General features: G+C 29.3%; 2 protein-coding genes across 3 annotated transcripts; both read right to left on the minus strand.

Moving 5' to 3' along the window:
• Positions 1–584: 584 nt before the first annotated feature.
• On the minus strand, positions 585–3,660 carry LOC126664882 (uncharacterized). Of its 2 annotated transcripts, none has more exons than XM_050357490.2 (4): positions 3,268–3,660; positions 1,866–1,964; positions 1,592–1,743; positions 585–1,041 (listed from the first exon to the last, which is right to left on the minus strand). In XM_050357490.2, exons 1-4 carry the CDS (start codon positions 3,475–3,477, stop codon positions 657–659), a joined length of 846 nt encoding a protein of 281 aa, XP_050213447.1. In that variant the 5' UTR covers positions 3,478–3,660; the 3' UTR covers positions 585–656. The 2 variants fall into 2 exon arrangements, with proteins under 2 accessions (XP_050213447.1, XP_050213448.1); XM_050357491.2 differs by having other exon boundaries at positions 3,289–3,657.
• A 7,382-nt stretch (positions 3,661–11,042) lies between these two features.
• On the minus strand, positions 11,043–13,672 carry LOC126678150 (probable terpene synthase 6). Its single transcript, XM_050373042.1, has 6 exons — positions 13,325–13,672; positions 12,951–13,224; positions 12,487–12,859; positions 12,189–12,407; positions 11,927–12,065; positions 11,043–11,748 (listed from the first exon to the last, which is right to left on the minus strand). The coding sequence occupies exons 1-6, from the start codon at positions 13,580–13,582 to the stop codon at positions 11,197–11,199; spliced, it is 1,815 nt and encodes a 604-aa protein (XP_050228999.1). The 5' UTR covers positions 13,583–13,672; the 3' UTR covers positions 11,043–11,196.
• Between the last annotated feature and the right edge of the window lie 268 nt (positions 13,673–13,940).

A 13,940-nucleotide genomic window follows, 5' to 3' on the forward strand; every position in this document is an offset into this window, starting at 1 on the left:
GGCGCCTATGTGGCGCTGATGTGGCATGCCACACATCAGCGCCACATAAGTAAAATTGTGTAGTTGGAGATAATTGAAACGAAATCATGCGTTTCAAGACAAATTGGATAAAATTGAAAGGTTTGGACTTTTGTGAAATTTTCATGAAAGGTTTGACATTTTTTTAGTCATTTGGCCTTCATTATAAATATTTAAATTTAAAAATAATATTTTTCTATTAAAATTATGTATTAAAAATGTATATTCTATTATTTAAACAGTAATTACTAATGAGATTAAATATTAAATTGAAATTGAAATTATAAATATTTTACGTTTCTTGCATATAAAATAAATATAAATACAAAATTTAAAGTTTGTTATTTAATATAACAATATGTATTTACAAATTTAAAATTTGTGCTATATTTAGCATTTTGCTATATTTACGCTAAAGATAGCACAAAATATAACATATGCAATGAAGATGCTCTTAGTATTATATTCCAAATATACTAAAAACTAATTAATTAGTTTTTGTAATTAATAAATACGTACTTATAAAAATAGCAAATCAGATTAATTTATGATTTATAACACTAAAATTAATCTTTAACACCATTAGCTTAATATTAAAACAAATTTAGGTTTACTAAAAAGCTTTTGCGAGGAAAAGTTCAAACACCATCAACATAGCCAAGCCAAAAGAGCAATGGCATTTGAGCAATAGCAACAAGAAGCAAGATATAGTGACGCTTGCTAGAGTGTTTCTCAAAGCTTCTCATCTCTGCAATCAGAATCCTTTTCAATATCTTCACGAAGAACATTCCCATACAAAAGCATTCCCATATCGTCACCGTATAAAAGCAGTATCTACAAGCGAACCTTGCCAATACGACCACCGACCCCGTCGCAAAAGTGTATCCACTATACGCGACAACATCAAGTAAGGGCACATAACCGTCGCCTAATGTATGTATTGTTGCTTCAAGGAGGAGAATTTGGAATAACCAACAAAGTAGACCGTTTGTCAATTGCACGTTTAAAGCTTCGGGGCTAAACCTGAAAGACATGGAGAGTTGAATGAGATGTTACAATTATATGATTTTTTTACTAGTACAAATTCCTACTCATTAAAATTTCTCAAACTTTTAATTTCATTAATTTTAGCTCGATTTTAAAAATTATATTAATTAATATAATTTTAAGCTTTTATATAACTTTAAGCTTTAAAAAGTTTATTGACGATAATTATAGATAATTTTAATAGAAAATATAAAGTAAAAATTAAAATATTAGTTCATTGAAATAGATTACCTTATTTAAAATTCTATACAATTAAAAAATAATTAAAATAATAATCATTAAATAGTCAAAGTAATCTATTTTAATTAGTATTCTATACAATTATTTTAATATAGTAGTTTATTTTGTCTAGTATTCTAATTTATCTTAATATAATAGTTTATTTTAGTTAGTATTCCAATTTTAATGATTATTTTAATAATTTTTAATTAATAATTAAATTTTTATAAGTGAAAAGGATACTAACATAAATGTGTCTGTCCTCAATCCGTGCTTTTATATATAAGTATAGATAACTAAAACTTACTTGCCATTGATGCCCAAAAAGAAGCCAACAAGAACCAAGTAGGTACCAAAAGCCATGAATGGAATGTACAAATCAGGAGCATTAATATCATAAATTGGAGGCTTGAAACAAAATTCACCACCAACCTTCTCACTGCTTCTAATCCAATGTCCCTGCATTACTTTAACTTCTATAAAAGCTTAAAATTATATTAATTACTATAGCTTATTAGAAGATTGATTAATTCCAATTTCCAACAATTAGGTCAAAAACGAAAATAAAGAATTTTACATACCTTATGTAGAAATGGGAACAAGATTATCTTCAACTTGTTCATGACATACTGATCATTCACTTGGAAATAATACTTAGGATTGGACAAATACCTGTTAACCTGTGATTGGAATTACAATTTAAAACATATGTGAAGCAAAAATGTAAGATGAAAAATTATAAAGAATAATTCTGTTGGACAAATAAATCATTAATATAGAGTTTCAAAAGAATTTTTAAAACATAAGAAATATGGATGTGTAAGACAAAAAGTTTGAAATTATAATCTAAAATGTAAAAAGAAGCAAAAATGTAAAAAAACAAAAACAAAAAAACAATTAAGAGTGAGCATTTGGTCGGTTCAATCAAAATTTAGCCGAAAATTTATAAATGTCGAATCCTAATCAAAACCAACCCCACAGAATAAGAAATCCTAACCAAAACCGAACCGAGCAAATAAAAAAAAAAGAAAAAACTTCAAAACTAAACAAATCAAATATGTCGGAAATTTAATCGGTTCGGTTAAAACCAATAAAAATATAGGGAAAATTTGAAAAAAATCAAATTCTTTAAAAAAATAAAGGGTTGATGTCATAAAATTCATCAACTTTACATGTTTTCTCATTTTAATCACGCCATTTAAAAATCATCACTTTCATACACGAACTACTAATTTTTCTCAAATTCATACACCGTCAAAAATCAGGTGAAAATTGTTGAGTTGGCAACCAAATAGTGACAGGTCATAACGAAGCAGATAGTGACAAGTCAGCAACTTTTGTCGGATTTTTGAACGGTGTATGGATTTGAGAAAAATTGGTAGTTGTTGTATGAAAATGACGGTTTTTAAATGCCGTGATTAAAATGATAAAACATGTAAAATTAGTAAATTTTTATGACATTACCCCAAAAAGAAACCAAGTTATGGTTTATTTGGTCAGTTCGGTTAGATAACCAAAACTCAAACCAAACCGATGACCGAAAACAACATTTTTTTATCAAAACCAAACTGACCGAATCCAAACTTATAATCGAACCCAACCGGCAGAAAGTCATCGGTTGAATTAAATTATTTGGCCGTTTGGTATTTTTGCTTACTCCTAATAAAAATGGCAAAAATGATATTTATAAAGAAAGTTATAATATTGAATTTCAAAAACAAAAACGAAATACCTATATGTAGGACGCAAAAAAAATTAAAATTAAAATCTAATACGAAAAATGAAGCACAAATGTAACACGAAAACAAAAACGCCAAAAAACATTTCTAAAAATATAGTTCAAAAGATATTGTACGTAAGACGGTATTATGGGCTCAAATCCTGCCACAAACATCAAAACTCAAATTTATTTTTTCAAAAAAAGCTTCGTTAACACCGATATAGAGAAGAAGAAGAAGAAGAAGAAGAAGAAGGTATGGGTACGTTGTGATAATGGAGAGTTACATTGGTATGCAAATAAGCTGAGCTTGATCCTAAAAGCTTTTCTCCATAAGCTCCCAATTCACTTCTTATGAGATCTGACCCTAATATTGCTTCTCCAAAACCATCTGCTTCTTTCGATGGCGAGATTAACATTTCCATATGATTGCTCTCATACATTGCTGCAGCTGAGTTATGTAGTTTTAGAACCATTTTTAAGAAACTGAAATGAATTCAAATAAACCTCTTTGTTTTGCCTTCAAAATAGATAACCCCTCTCCCACACCAAATTAAGTTGCCATCTCCCATAAATATTCAGTCTTCTCATTGATGACAAATACAAGTCAATTGTTGTTTTTTATATTTATCATAAAGATCGAATGGGATAACCTGCCAATTTGATGGTCCGAAAACCAATGCTCCTACAAGAATTATGGCAGGTCTGGTATAAATCAATAAAGGTCCACTTTGCCCTCCAAGTTTAGCACAAAAGATCAATCCAAACTAGGTTTATAGTTTTGAAAAAGAAAAAGTTGCGCCATGTAGTTTTTACACCAACCAATTATGCGTTACACATGTGAAAAAAAAAATTGAGAAAATATCTACCTGAAATCTGGAAAAGCAAATGAGCAAACGAGCAAACGAAAAGAAACATACCTGAAATCTGGAAAAGCAAATGAGCAAACGAAAAACGGAATAATCTTAAAAGGTCAGGAGAAGATAATCGAAGAATGAGAATACTTTCGAAGATAAATGAAAGTGAAAAGAGAAAATAGAAACATGAAGAGTTTAAATACGAGGAATATTTATGTCAAATCATTAAATAGTGACACGTGGCAGGAAAAAGAGTCTTACTAGAGAAGAAAAGCGACTCACCAACATATGAAGCGACTCGCCCGGAATACAAAAAGACTCAACTTCAAAAAGAGCCAAAATCTACTAAGGCATGAATACTAATTACTTCAGCTCACTTGCGGGGGAGCTAACGATGGATACCGAATCCTACACTAGTTACAATGGAGCCGAGTTACATGAGATCCACTCTCAGGCGATACCGGACTCCCAATGGAAGAGCTGGATATATAAGAAAGACGGCCGAATCCATAGGATCCGCCGACATATCATTCAATAAGACGAATACCGAATCCCTTAGAATGCGCCCAAAGCGCGTTAATCCAGAATTTGGATAGATCGCCAAATCTAATATAATATCTCAAAGTATCTTCCCATTTGGATACAGTCTCCAACATGAAAAGATAAGCTCTATTTTAGGAAGACGAGACTATTTAGGAGGACGTTCCTAAATAGGACTCATGTCTGAATAAGGTAGATCACGACAAATCAGGGTGAATCCCTACAAAGTAGAATCAATTCCTACAAGTAGGATTCACTTACCTACTATGACGCTACAAGATATGCATTCATCTATTATAAAAGGAGCATGAGGTATGCCTAGAAACACAATTATATTCATATACTCAAACGCTGCTCAAAACTCTAAACTGACTTTAGCATCGGAGAGTTAATCGGACAACCACCGTCCGGTTAGCTTCTACCCTGTTTTGCAGGTCTTATTCACTGGTTCAGAAAGCAGACTCTATCAGTTAGAAAAGGTTTTAAATATGTTTTACAGATTTACCTAAAATAAAAATATAATAGGATTTCATACCTCAACATGGAAAAGTTAAAGAAATTACATCACTTTTTTTTATGATTTTATGTTTTTACTCCAAGTGTCAAAAAAATTAATGATTCTACTATAAAATAAAAACATGTGACCTGGCAGTTATTTTTTCTTTTTTCTCTTTCTTTCTCTCTTTTTCTCTCTCCTCCGCTTCTCTTCTCTTTATTTTCCTCTTTCTCTGCACTTTTTTTACTTCCTCTCATTTTTCTTTTTCTAATGTCTTTGAAATTTAATTTTTAATATTCACAATCAGTTTCATTATTATTTTTTCTCGCAATTTATTTTTTCTTCTATTTCAGATCTAGATCTAAAATATGACAATAAAAAATTTATGCATAAAAAAAATTATTTTTTCGACAAAAATAGATATTCTTAATAATTTATGTTAATTTCAGCTTGCAATTAATTAAAAATTGATTATTTTAACTTCTGATATAAAAATATGCAAATAAAAAACGATCTGTAAAAAAAATTCAGAATTTTTTCATAATATTAATACAAAAGCAGCAGTGGTATTATCATCTCGCTATCATAATTTTTCTGTAAAAAATTATTTTTCATGCATTATCATACTATTATCAATAATTTTGTCATACTATTATCATAACCTATTTTTATAAAAATTATCATAACATTATCATAATATATTTTATCATAAAATATTATCATGACGTACGTTATCATAACTATATCGTAACATTTTATTATAAACTTATGTACTATTATCATAACATTATCACAATATAATTTATCACAACAATATCAAAAAATATTATCATGACGTACTTTATCATATCTATATCATAACTTTATCATACTATTATCATAACCTTATCATATTATTACCATAACCGTATAATATTATAATATTGATATGTTAACGTTAATGATACAAACATGCTAATTTAATGATACCAAAATGATAATCAAGCACTTTTTTTGATAAAAAATTGTTTTTCTCTGCAGTGTTATGATAACGTCATAGTGATAACGATATGATAATCAGACGCTGTTTTCTGCAGAAAATCCTTTTTTTCATCATAAAATCGTTTTTAATACAGATTTTCAAGTTTTAAACTGAAAAAATTCGAGGAAATTTTTAGATCTGATAGTTAAAATAAATTATAATAATTACCACGAGTTAAGAAAATTTTGCCAAAATGTGGAAGAACGGCGAATCAACGGCGAGGTGAAGACAAAGCGAAGGCGGAGCAACGGCGAAGTAATGATGGATCGTTGAAGGAACATCAACGGCGTGACAAAAAAGAAAAAGAAATAAATGAAGAAAAAGACGAAGAAAAAATAGAGAGAGAGAGAGAGAGAGAGAGAGAGAGATCTGAAGAAAAAAAGATACACATGTTAGAATAAAATTAAAATGTTAAAAGTAAAAAATAATAAAAAATAAGTATTCTTATAATAAAAAAAAATAGAATAAAATAAATAAAAATACTAAATATATGAGGTATTTTCTTTATTTTTTCTTTGTTGAGGTATAATTTACTATTATTTTAAAAAAACAGACTAATTTTCTCTTTAAATGTCTCAAAATGAGTTAAATTGGCTTATTTTAAAAATTACAAACATTTGATATTTTATTGACCCAAATGATTAATACTATTTTTAAATTTTTACATTTATAATTATTTGACATAAATGAAAAAATATTTTTATTGGCAAAAAAAAATATATCCTTATAAAAATAATGGTTAATTTTTAAAAAATTCACGAACTTTACATGAAATTTCATTCTAATCATGATTTTTAAAAGTTTCCATTTAAAGGTACGAACTTTCATATTGTTTTAAATTTATTATTTCAGTGTATTTTTATTGACTAAATCTTCACTAAACCATTAATGAAAGACCCAAATTATTAATTAACATCAAATTTTATTATCTTTCAGTCATAGTATATAGAATTAGGAATTTTTAATCAGATAAAATACACCGAATATTATTTTGGTAGTAAATTTGAAATAAAATAAAAATCCGTGTCTTTAAATGATAATTTTTAAAAATAATGATTAAAATGAAATTTCGTGTAAAGTTTGTGATTTTTTTAGAAATTAATCCTAAAAATAAATATTTCTTAAATTTCGTTGGTCAAAAAGTAGGACGATGTTTCATATGCATATGTCACTAGGAAAAGATTCCTTGTACGGCTTTACATCTATTTGTAGGTCAAATAAATATCACCTGAGCTGAGCATGCTGCTCTATTGTAATGTCAGTTTTGCCCCTATTCCTTCGTTTTAGACTGCTTTGGACCTATCCATGTGTTGGTCCATAATTCTATCCATTTATCTTTCTTTTTTTCCCTCCATGATATCACTTTTGCCCTCATTGGAAGTTCTTACCTAGACCCGTTATATGAAAAATTTATGTACCTATCCAATGAGGTGTTAGAAAAATGAGAAGAAAGGAAAAATAATAGAAAGAAAGAGAAAATTGTGTTAGATTTTCTAACACCTTATTGGATAGGTGCATGGAAAATTCATGTACCGGAACTAGGTAAGAATTTCCCTTCTATTTAAGTAGCAATTTTATCCTCTAAAACAATTAACACATAGATTAATTTATAAAAGAATTAGTAACTAATTTAATAATTATAAATAATTAATTTTATTTTGATAAATTAACTTAAAAATTAAAGGAGCAAATTGTTAATTTTGAAAACAATTAGCTTATAAATTAAAGGGACAATGTCAAAATGAAATTAATTATCTATAAATTAATTTATGTGTTAGTTGTCCATTATTTAAAAGTTGAAAGAGCAAATTGTTACTTAAATCAATCGTAATCCCTTCCATTCATATGAGAAGTTTTACTTTTTTTTAAATAATCAAATTCTTCTTTTAAAGTTGGTATAAAGTATTAAAATATCAAAAAAGTTAATTATAAAAAAATCAAATAAAAAAGGCCCAAATTTTAGTAAATTGTTTCAAAAAAAACTCTAACAAAAAAAAAGGTGGGTTATCTGACTAAAACTCTAACTAATTCTAATTAACTCTAATTAATCTAAATTAATTCTAATTAAAATTTTAATTAGCATCCTAATTAAAACTTAAATAGACCCTATTTAATCTAAGGCCTCGCTTGTTTGAGGGTAAATGGAAAAGGGAAATTTTACTTTCCGGGAAATAGCAAAATATTCTTACTTGATTCACTTTATATGTTTACTTTTCGGAAAATTAGCACTTTAACTTCCGTTGGATTAGAGAAGTAACTTTCCTAAATAAACCTAGCTAGGTAAATAGAATTTCCCTAGTTAACTTGATAAAAAGTACAATTATCTCTCTATATTTTATTAGTCTAGTTAGTTATTGAGACTAATATTGTCATTAAATTTTAACTAACTAAAATTATAATGTAATTTTCCGGGAAGTTAGCAAGTAAACCAAGTAAAAAAAAATATTCATTTCATTTACACTAATTTTCTCAGCAATTAACTTTCAAGGAAGTTTACTTTCCAGAAAATATACATTTATGAACCAAGTGAGGCCTAATTATCCCAAAAAAGATTTAAATAAAACGGTTCTTGATTTAAATTTTTAAAATTATAGGGGAAGAATTGAAATTTAAACATTTTTAAGTGTAAATTTGAAGAATTAAACAAAGTCTCATTTTTAAAATCCAAATGTTTGCATTTTTTATCAATTACAACCAAGTTTTTAAATTTTTCTATTTATGTCCAAGTTGAATGCTTTTTTTTTTTGCAATTGTAACCAGAATTTTGAATTTTATTTTTAAAATTCAAACTTTTGCATCTTTTATCAAGTACGCCTAAATTTTAAAAAACTGTCTAACTTATAAAAAAGATTAATATAAACGTTTGGTCACAGTTGATAAAAATTTAAAAAGTTTGGATTTAAAAAATAAAATATAAGGTTTTGGTGATAATTGCAAAAAAAAAACTGTCAAATTGGACATAATTGTAAAAATTATAAAACTTGATCATAGTTGATAAAAAATGCGAAAGTTTGCATTTCAAAATAGTTAGACCTTGAACAAATATAAAAGATATTTTTAAAATATTTTATCATTTCGAATTGAAGAGTGTGTTTCACTCTCCGAGAGTGCGACTGGAGAGCATGTTTTTGATACGAAACACCAAAAGTTGAGGTTTTTTTATCCAGTTTTTTTTTAAAAAAAAAATAATCTTTTTGATATTTTATGTCAACTGCAATTGATGAATTGATACTTTGTTTCTTTCTTTTCACGATGTTTCATTTAAAAGTTTTATTTTTATTCTTAAAATAATTTTATTTTATTTTTAATTAGGTTAAAATAAGCTAATGTGGGCCTAATTTAAATGGTTAAGCCACCTCTAAATACATTGAGAGGCTATAGGTTCAAATTTTGTCCCCCTAATTTATAACTAATAATTGAGATTTTATGAGTCGTTTACCATTTGATAAAAAAAGGTTAAAATAATTCTTACAAAAATTCTACTATCAATAAGGATAACGTAAAAAAATATATCTTAACATAAATGATTTTTGAATTTTTATGTAAGATAAAATATAACTTCTAAAATAGGGAAAAAGTTGTTGTTTTCTCTTTTTAATTTTTTAGGTCTAACGTATATTCCCATGAAGAGTAGAATCAAAACTTTAAAAGTAATTAATAATAAAATATAAATGAATAATATTTAGAGGGAATTTCCTACACTACTCTATTTTCTATTTTATTTATAAATTTACATTATTTTTTTATTTTTATTTTTCTAATTTTTTGTTTACAAAAAATACCTTGTTTTTTTAAGTTCACACTGATACCTTTTTTCACATTTTAATATTTTATTCTATTTTTTATATATTTTTTTCTGGTGTTTTTTTTTATTTTTTATCGTGTTTTTAATGTAACTATGATGTATTATAGTGCATCTATTATGTTTTTGTTAGTGTAACTGTGGTGTTTATATAGTATATATATATAATGTATTTTTGGTCTTTTTGTAGTGTTTTTATGGTGGATATCATAAAAACACTGCAAATACACCACAAATACTGCAAATATACCATAAATATATTAGAAAAACGGCAGAAATACTCCAAAAATATAAATACACCCTACCTGAAATTACCTATGCCGTTAATTCAGTATGTCAGTTGGTGCCTTACAATATTTGACGTTCACCCGACCTGAAATTACCTATGCCGTTAATTCAGTATGTCAGTTTACACACACTCCTTTGGAAGTTCATTGGCAAGGGGTTAAGAGGATATTACGCTACTTAAAAGGTACTTTATCTTGTGGTTTACAATTATCACCTGGTTCCTTGCATACAATGTCAGCATATAGTGACGCCGACTGGGCCGGTTGTCCGGATACAAGGAGATCAACGACTGGTTACTGTGTCTTCCTTGCCAATAATCTCATCTCTTGGACAGCCAAGAAACAACACACGGTATCTCGTAGCAGTGCAGAATCCGAATATAGAGCCTTGGCAGCTGTTGTAGCGGACATATGTTGGCTACGATATCTTTTGCAGGAGTTATCTATTTTTGTTCATGTTCCAATAGAAGTGTTTTGTGATAATATATCAGCTACATATCTCGCTCAAAATCCAGTCAATCATGCTCGCACCAAGCATCTTGAAATCGACCTTCATTTTGTTCGTGAACGGGTTATGTGGGGTGGTATTCAGGTGTTGCACATCTCCGGCGATGCTCAGCTTGCTGATATTTTTACAAAGGCCGTCAGTACCGCTCGCTTTCAGACTATGCGTTCCAATCTGGGCGTTTGCAACGCACAGATTTTGGGGGGATAATAAGATATATATTTAGTCAATGTATAGATATCATATGGATACTAGTGTAATTTGTATATCTTTGTATTGCTATATAAATATCAGCAGTGAGCTCTTATATTCATAAGAGACTCTTTCACTTATTAATAAAAACACTGCAAATACACCATAAATCAATTCGTTCTTTACAAAATCAGTAGTATTAAAATAAATAAACAAATCTATGAATAAAAGAAAGACAAAATAATTATATAATAATAGAACAATTTTATAAACAAAAAAATTATAGTTCTACAATAATTTATTTATAAAATGTTTAATTCATCACAAAAAACCAAAAAAAATCACTAAATTTATGTTTCAATTTCCATAAATACCAATAATTTCACTTAATGTTTTTGATAATCAAAGAACTAATACAATCAATTTATTCAATTTGAATTCAACTTCCAGAAAAATATAAAAACTTAAATAACATAAAAATTAAAAAGTTTAAAACTATTGTTGAATTGGTATTGGTTGGACGAACATCGATTTGATATATTCCTTGACGTACTCTGGGTTCGTGTAGCCATCACAGTATCTGTAGCAAACTTCTACCACACGAATAATGTTAACAATGGGCATAAGTAAGGACAATGGTAGAGCTGTAGGCCTTAAACATTCCTCGTTCATTTCCTTCCATAACGCTTCAACCATCCCTTTAATCTCTTCGGTGGCTTTCTCTTCGGAAACTCCGTGATGGTTCATATAGCATTCGATGGAGGATGCAACATGTCCCGAACCTCTTTCTTGTTCGTCCTTATGAGTTACAAGATCGTCCATGAGACGAGAAATGGCTCCCGAAGCTTTCATAATTTTCGGATTTTTTATTAACCATTCGAACTCTTTAGTTCCTTTAACTTGTGCCATCCTTGCGTAGCATCCTGCAATTATAATAGGGATACCGCCCGTACAAGATGCTGCCTCCATGTACTCGTCTAGTGATGGAACGTAACCGTCATGGTACCATTGAGATTCACTCATGTACGCTTTGATTATTTGAATTACCTATTCAAAAATTAATTACAAACAAATAGATAACGTGAAAAAACACAAAAAATATTTTATAGAATATTCGAACTTTATTCCAAAAATTAACTTTCAAACCATCATCTTCTCTATACTATGAAAAAGATATATTTATTTGTTAATTTAGTAAAAAAAAAACAAAAATTATAAAGGTTACCTCATTCTTCACATAAGGAACTGTGAAGGCTCTTTCTTCTTGTTTCATGTCATTTTCAAATTGGTCCAAAAGATCTATGAAAGCTTTATAAAGAACTTTCATGTACTCAGGTAGAAGATCAAGGCTACTAGTACCCCACCTGTTACATATTAATCAAAAAATAATTAAATACGACATGCATTTTTAACTTAGTTTTAAAAAGTATCAAATAGCTATATTTCAATCCAAAAAATAGAATTAAAATTCAATTAATCGGACAAACCTCTCTATTCCTTGGGTAAAACATTTGAGTTCATCAAGTGTACCATATCCATCGTATATATCATCCACCACTGACAGCAAAATCAGAATTTGTGTAACAAGTACTCTCGAACCGCCATATTGAGGTTCAAAAAATACTCCCATCATCCAGAAGTAGAGCTCCACAATTCTGTCTCTTGCAAACGGGTATTTTGACACCAAATCCAAATCACTCCACCATCTGAAATGTAATTCATTGTGTGGTTAAAATAATATTCATGTCTAACATAAAAAATGTTAGAACTGCATTAATATTTTACCTTGAAAGGTCGCTGAGTTCTTGTTGATGCACTAATTGTACTCGATTGAAATCCAACTTGGCAAAATTTAGTAAGATTTCATCGCGAGACTCGTCCATTTCGTACAGAGAGATGAACTGTCTGGCTTCAACTCTCGGCATGCCTCTATGGAAAGGGTGTTTCAATGCATTTCTTATATGCTTTTCGAAGACATTAACATTAGTATTCGAGTATGATTCCAAAACGGGTTTCGTGAAAGCGATAGCTTCGTCTAGAATATCTTCTCCCGTTATGCTCACAAACGCAGCTTCGTACAAACTCAGCACGCCCCCTATGTCCGTCGCCAGGCTTTGCTTGAACTTACCATCACTGTCCTTGAACTTGTTAAACACGTCTGTCGAAATCCATCATAATGTTAATTAATTTCAATCTTTATGAGCTTAAAATTGTAATAATTAACTAAGATTGTTATTAGTGTATGTTACCAGAAGTGATTTTGTAACCGTTTTGTCTGAGAACTCGAAAGACGAGTGAAACAGTGTGTAAATCACATTCTTCATCCGAAACATGAGCCACGAGAGCATCAAAATGTTCATCTAGCTGCTGCTCTATTTCGTCCTCAAAATGATATGATAACCCGAGCCGAATTAACAAGTTGATGAAAATAAGTTTTGTAAAAGCATCATCTGCACCAGAAATTAGCTTGCTCTTCACTTCTGGTTTTAACACTTCTATCTGCTCGTTATACGATTCGTACTCCTACACACACAACCAGTGATCAGCAAATAAACGCTGAGGATATCGCGAACTAAATTGTTATAAGAACAAATATCGATGAATGAACTTCTCAGGTGCTTACCGATTGTTTAAAAGAGAAGGAACGGAAGCTATCGCCCCATATAGTGGGCGGAAAACTGACTTGTGGACGATCTTCTTCGTGGGATATTTGTTGAGCCTTGATGACTGATTTTCTAGTCAAGGAAGAGGAAGATAATTTGATTTTAGTGATAAATAATGGTGAACTTGAAACACCCAGTTTTGCAGAGTGAATGGTTTTTGATGGATAGAAAATTTGGTTTCTGAAGCTTGCGAACGAAGTTGCTTGCTGCAATGCCATTTTCGATAGAAAAAAACTTGGTTTTGAATGCTGTGTTTTGTTTTGCAAAATGGTGCAATATAAACTATGCTTGCAGTCTGAACTTAATTACCAGCACCAATACTGATGCCTTATTTATAGCATGTGAAATACAATATCAACTTTGCCGCTGTGGAAATTAAAGAGCAAATAGTAAAGAAACATAGCATGGCTAATTTGTTGGATTTAGTTGACCGTTGAAGCTGGCATATAATAGTTGATTTTATTGACTGATGACGGATGCAATTTTTTTTTTTATAGAGTTCGTGAGGTTTCTTGAACGGATATGAGACGGCACTTTTAAATTTTTCACATTTAGACTAATCCTCACTCGAGCAGT

This window comes from Mercurialis annua, linkage group LG1-X (assembly GCF_937616625.2).
Source record: "Mercurialis annua linkage group LG1-X, ddMerAnnu1.2, whole genome shotgun sequence".
NCBI classification, from domain to species: Eukaryota; Viridiplantae; Streptophyta; class Magnoliopsida; order Malpighiales; family Euphorbiaceae; genus Mercurialis; species Mercurialis annua.

What these genes read in the sequence shown, in the direction of transcription:
- LOC126678150 (XM_050373042.1), bottom strand. Translation starts at nt 13,582, where the DNA reads ATGGCATTGCAGCAAGCAACTTCGTTCGCAAGCTTCAGAAACCAAATT. An exon ending in CCTTCTCTTTTAAACAATCG is followed by an intron (nt 13,225 to 13,324) that starts GTAAGCACCTGA and finishes TTGTGTGTGTAG; the next exon opens with GAGTACGAATCGTATAACGA. An exon ending in GAACTCAGCGACCTTTCAAG is followed by an intron (nt 12,408 to 12,486) that starts GTAAAATATTAA and finishes ATTACATTTCAG; the next exon opens with ATGGTGGAGTGATTTGGATT.
- LOC126664882 (XM_050357490.2), bottom strand. Translation starts at nt 3,477, where the DNA reads ATGGTTCTAAAACTACATAACTCAGCTGCAGCAATGTATGAGAGCAAT. An exon ending in TGTTCCCATTTCTACATAAG is followed by an intron (nt 1,744 to 1,865) that starts GTATGTAAAATT and finishes AAAGTAATGCAG; the next exon opens with GGACATTGGATTAGAAGCAG. An exon ending in TTTTTGGGCATCAATGGCAA is followed by an intron (nt 1,042 to 1,591) that starts GTAAGTTTTAGT and finishes CATGTCTTTCAG; the next exon opens with GTTTAGCCCCGAAGCTTTAA.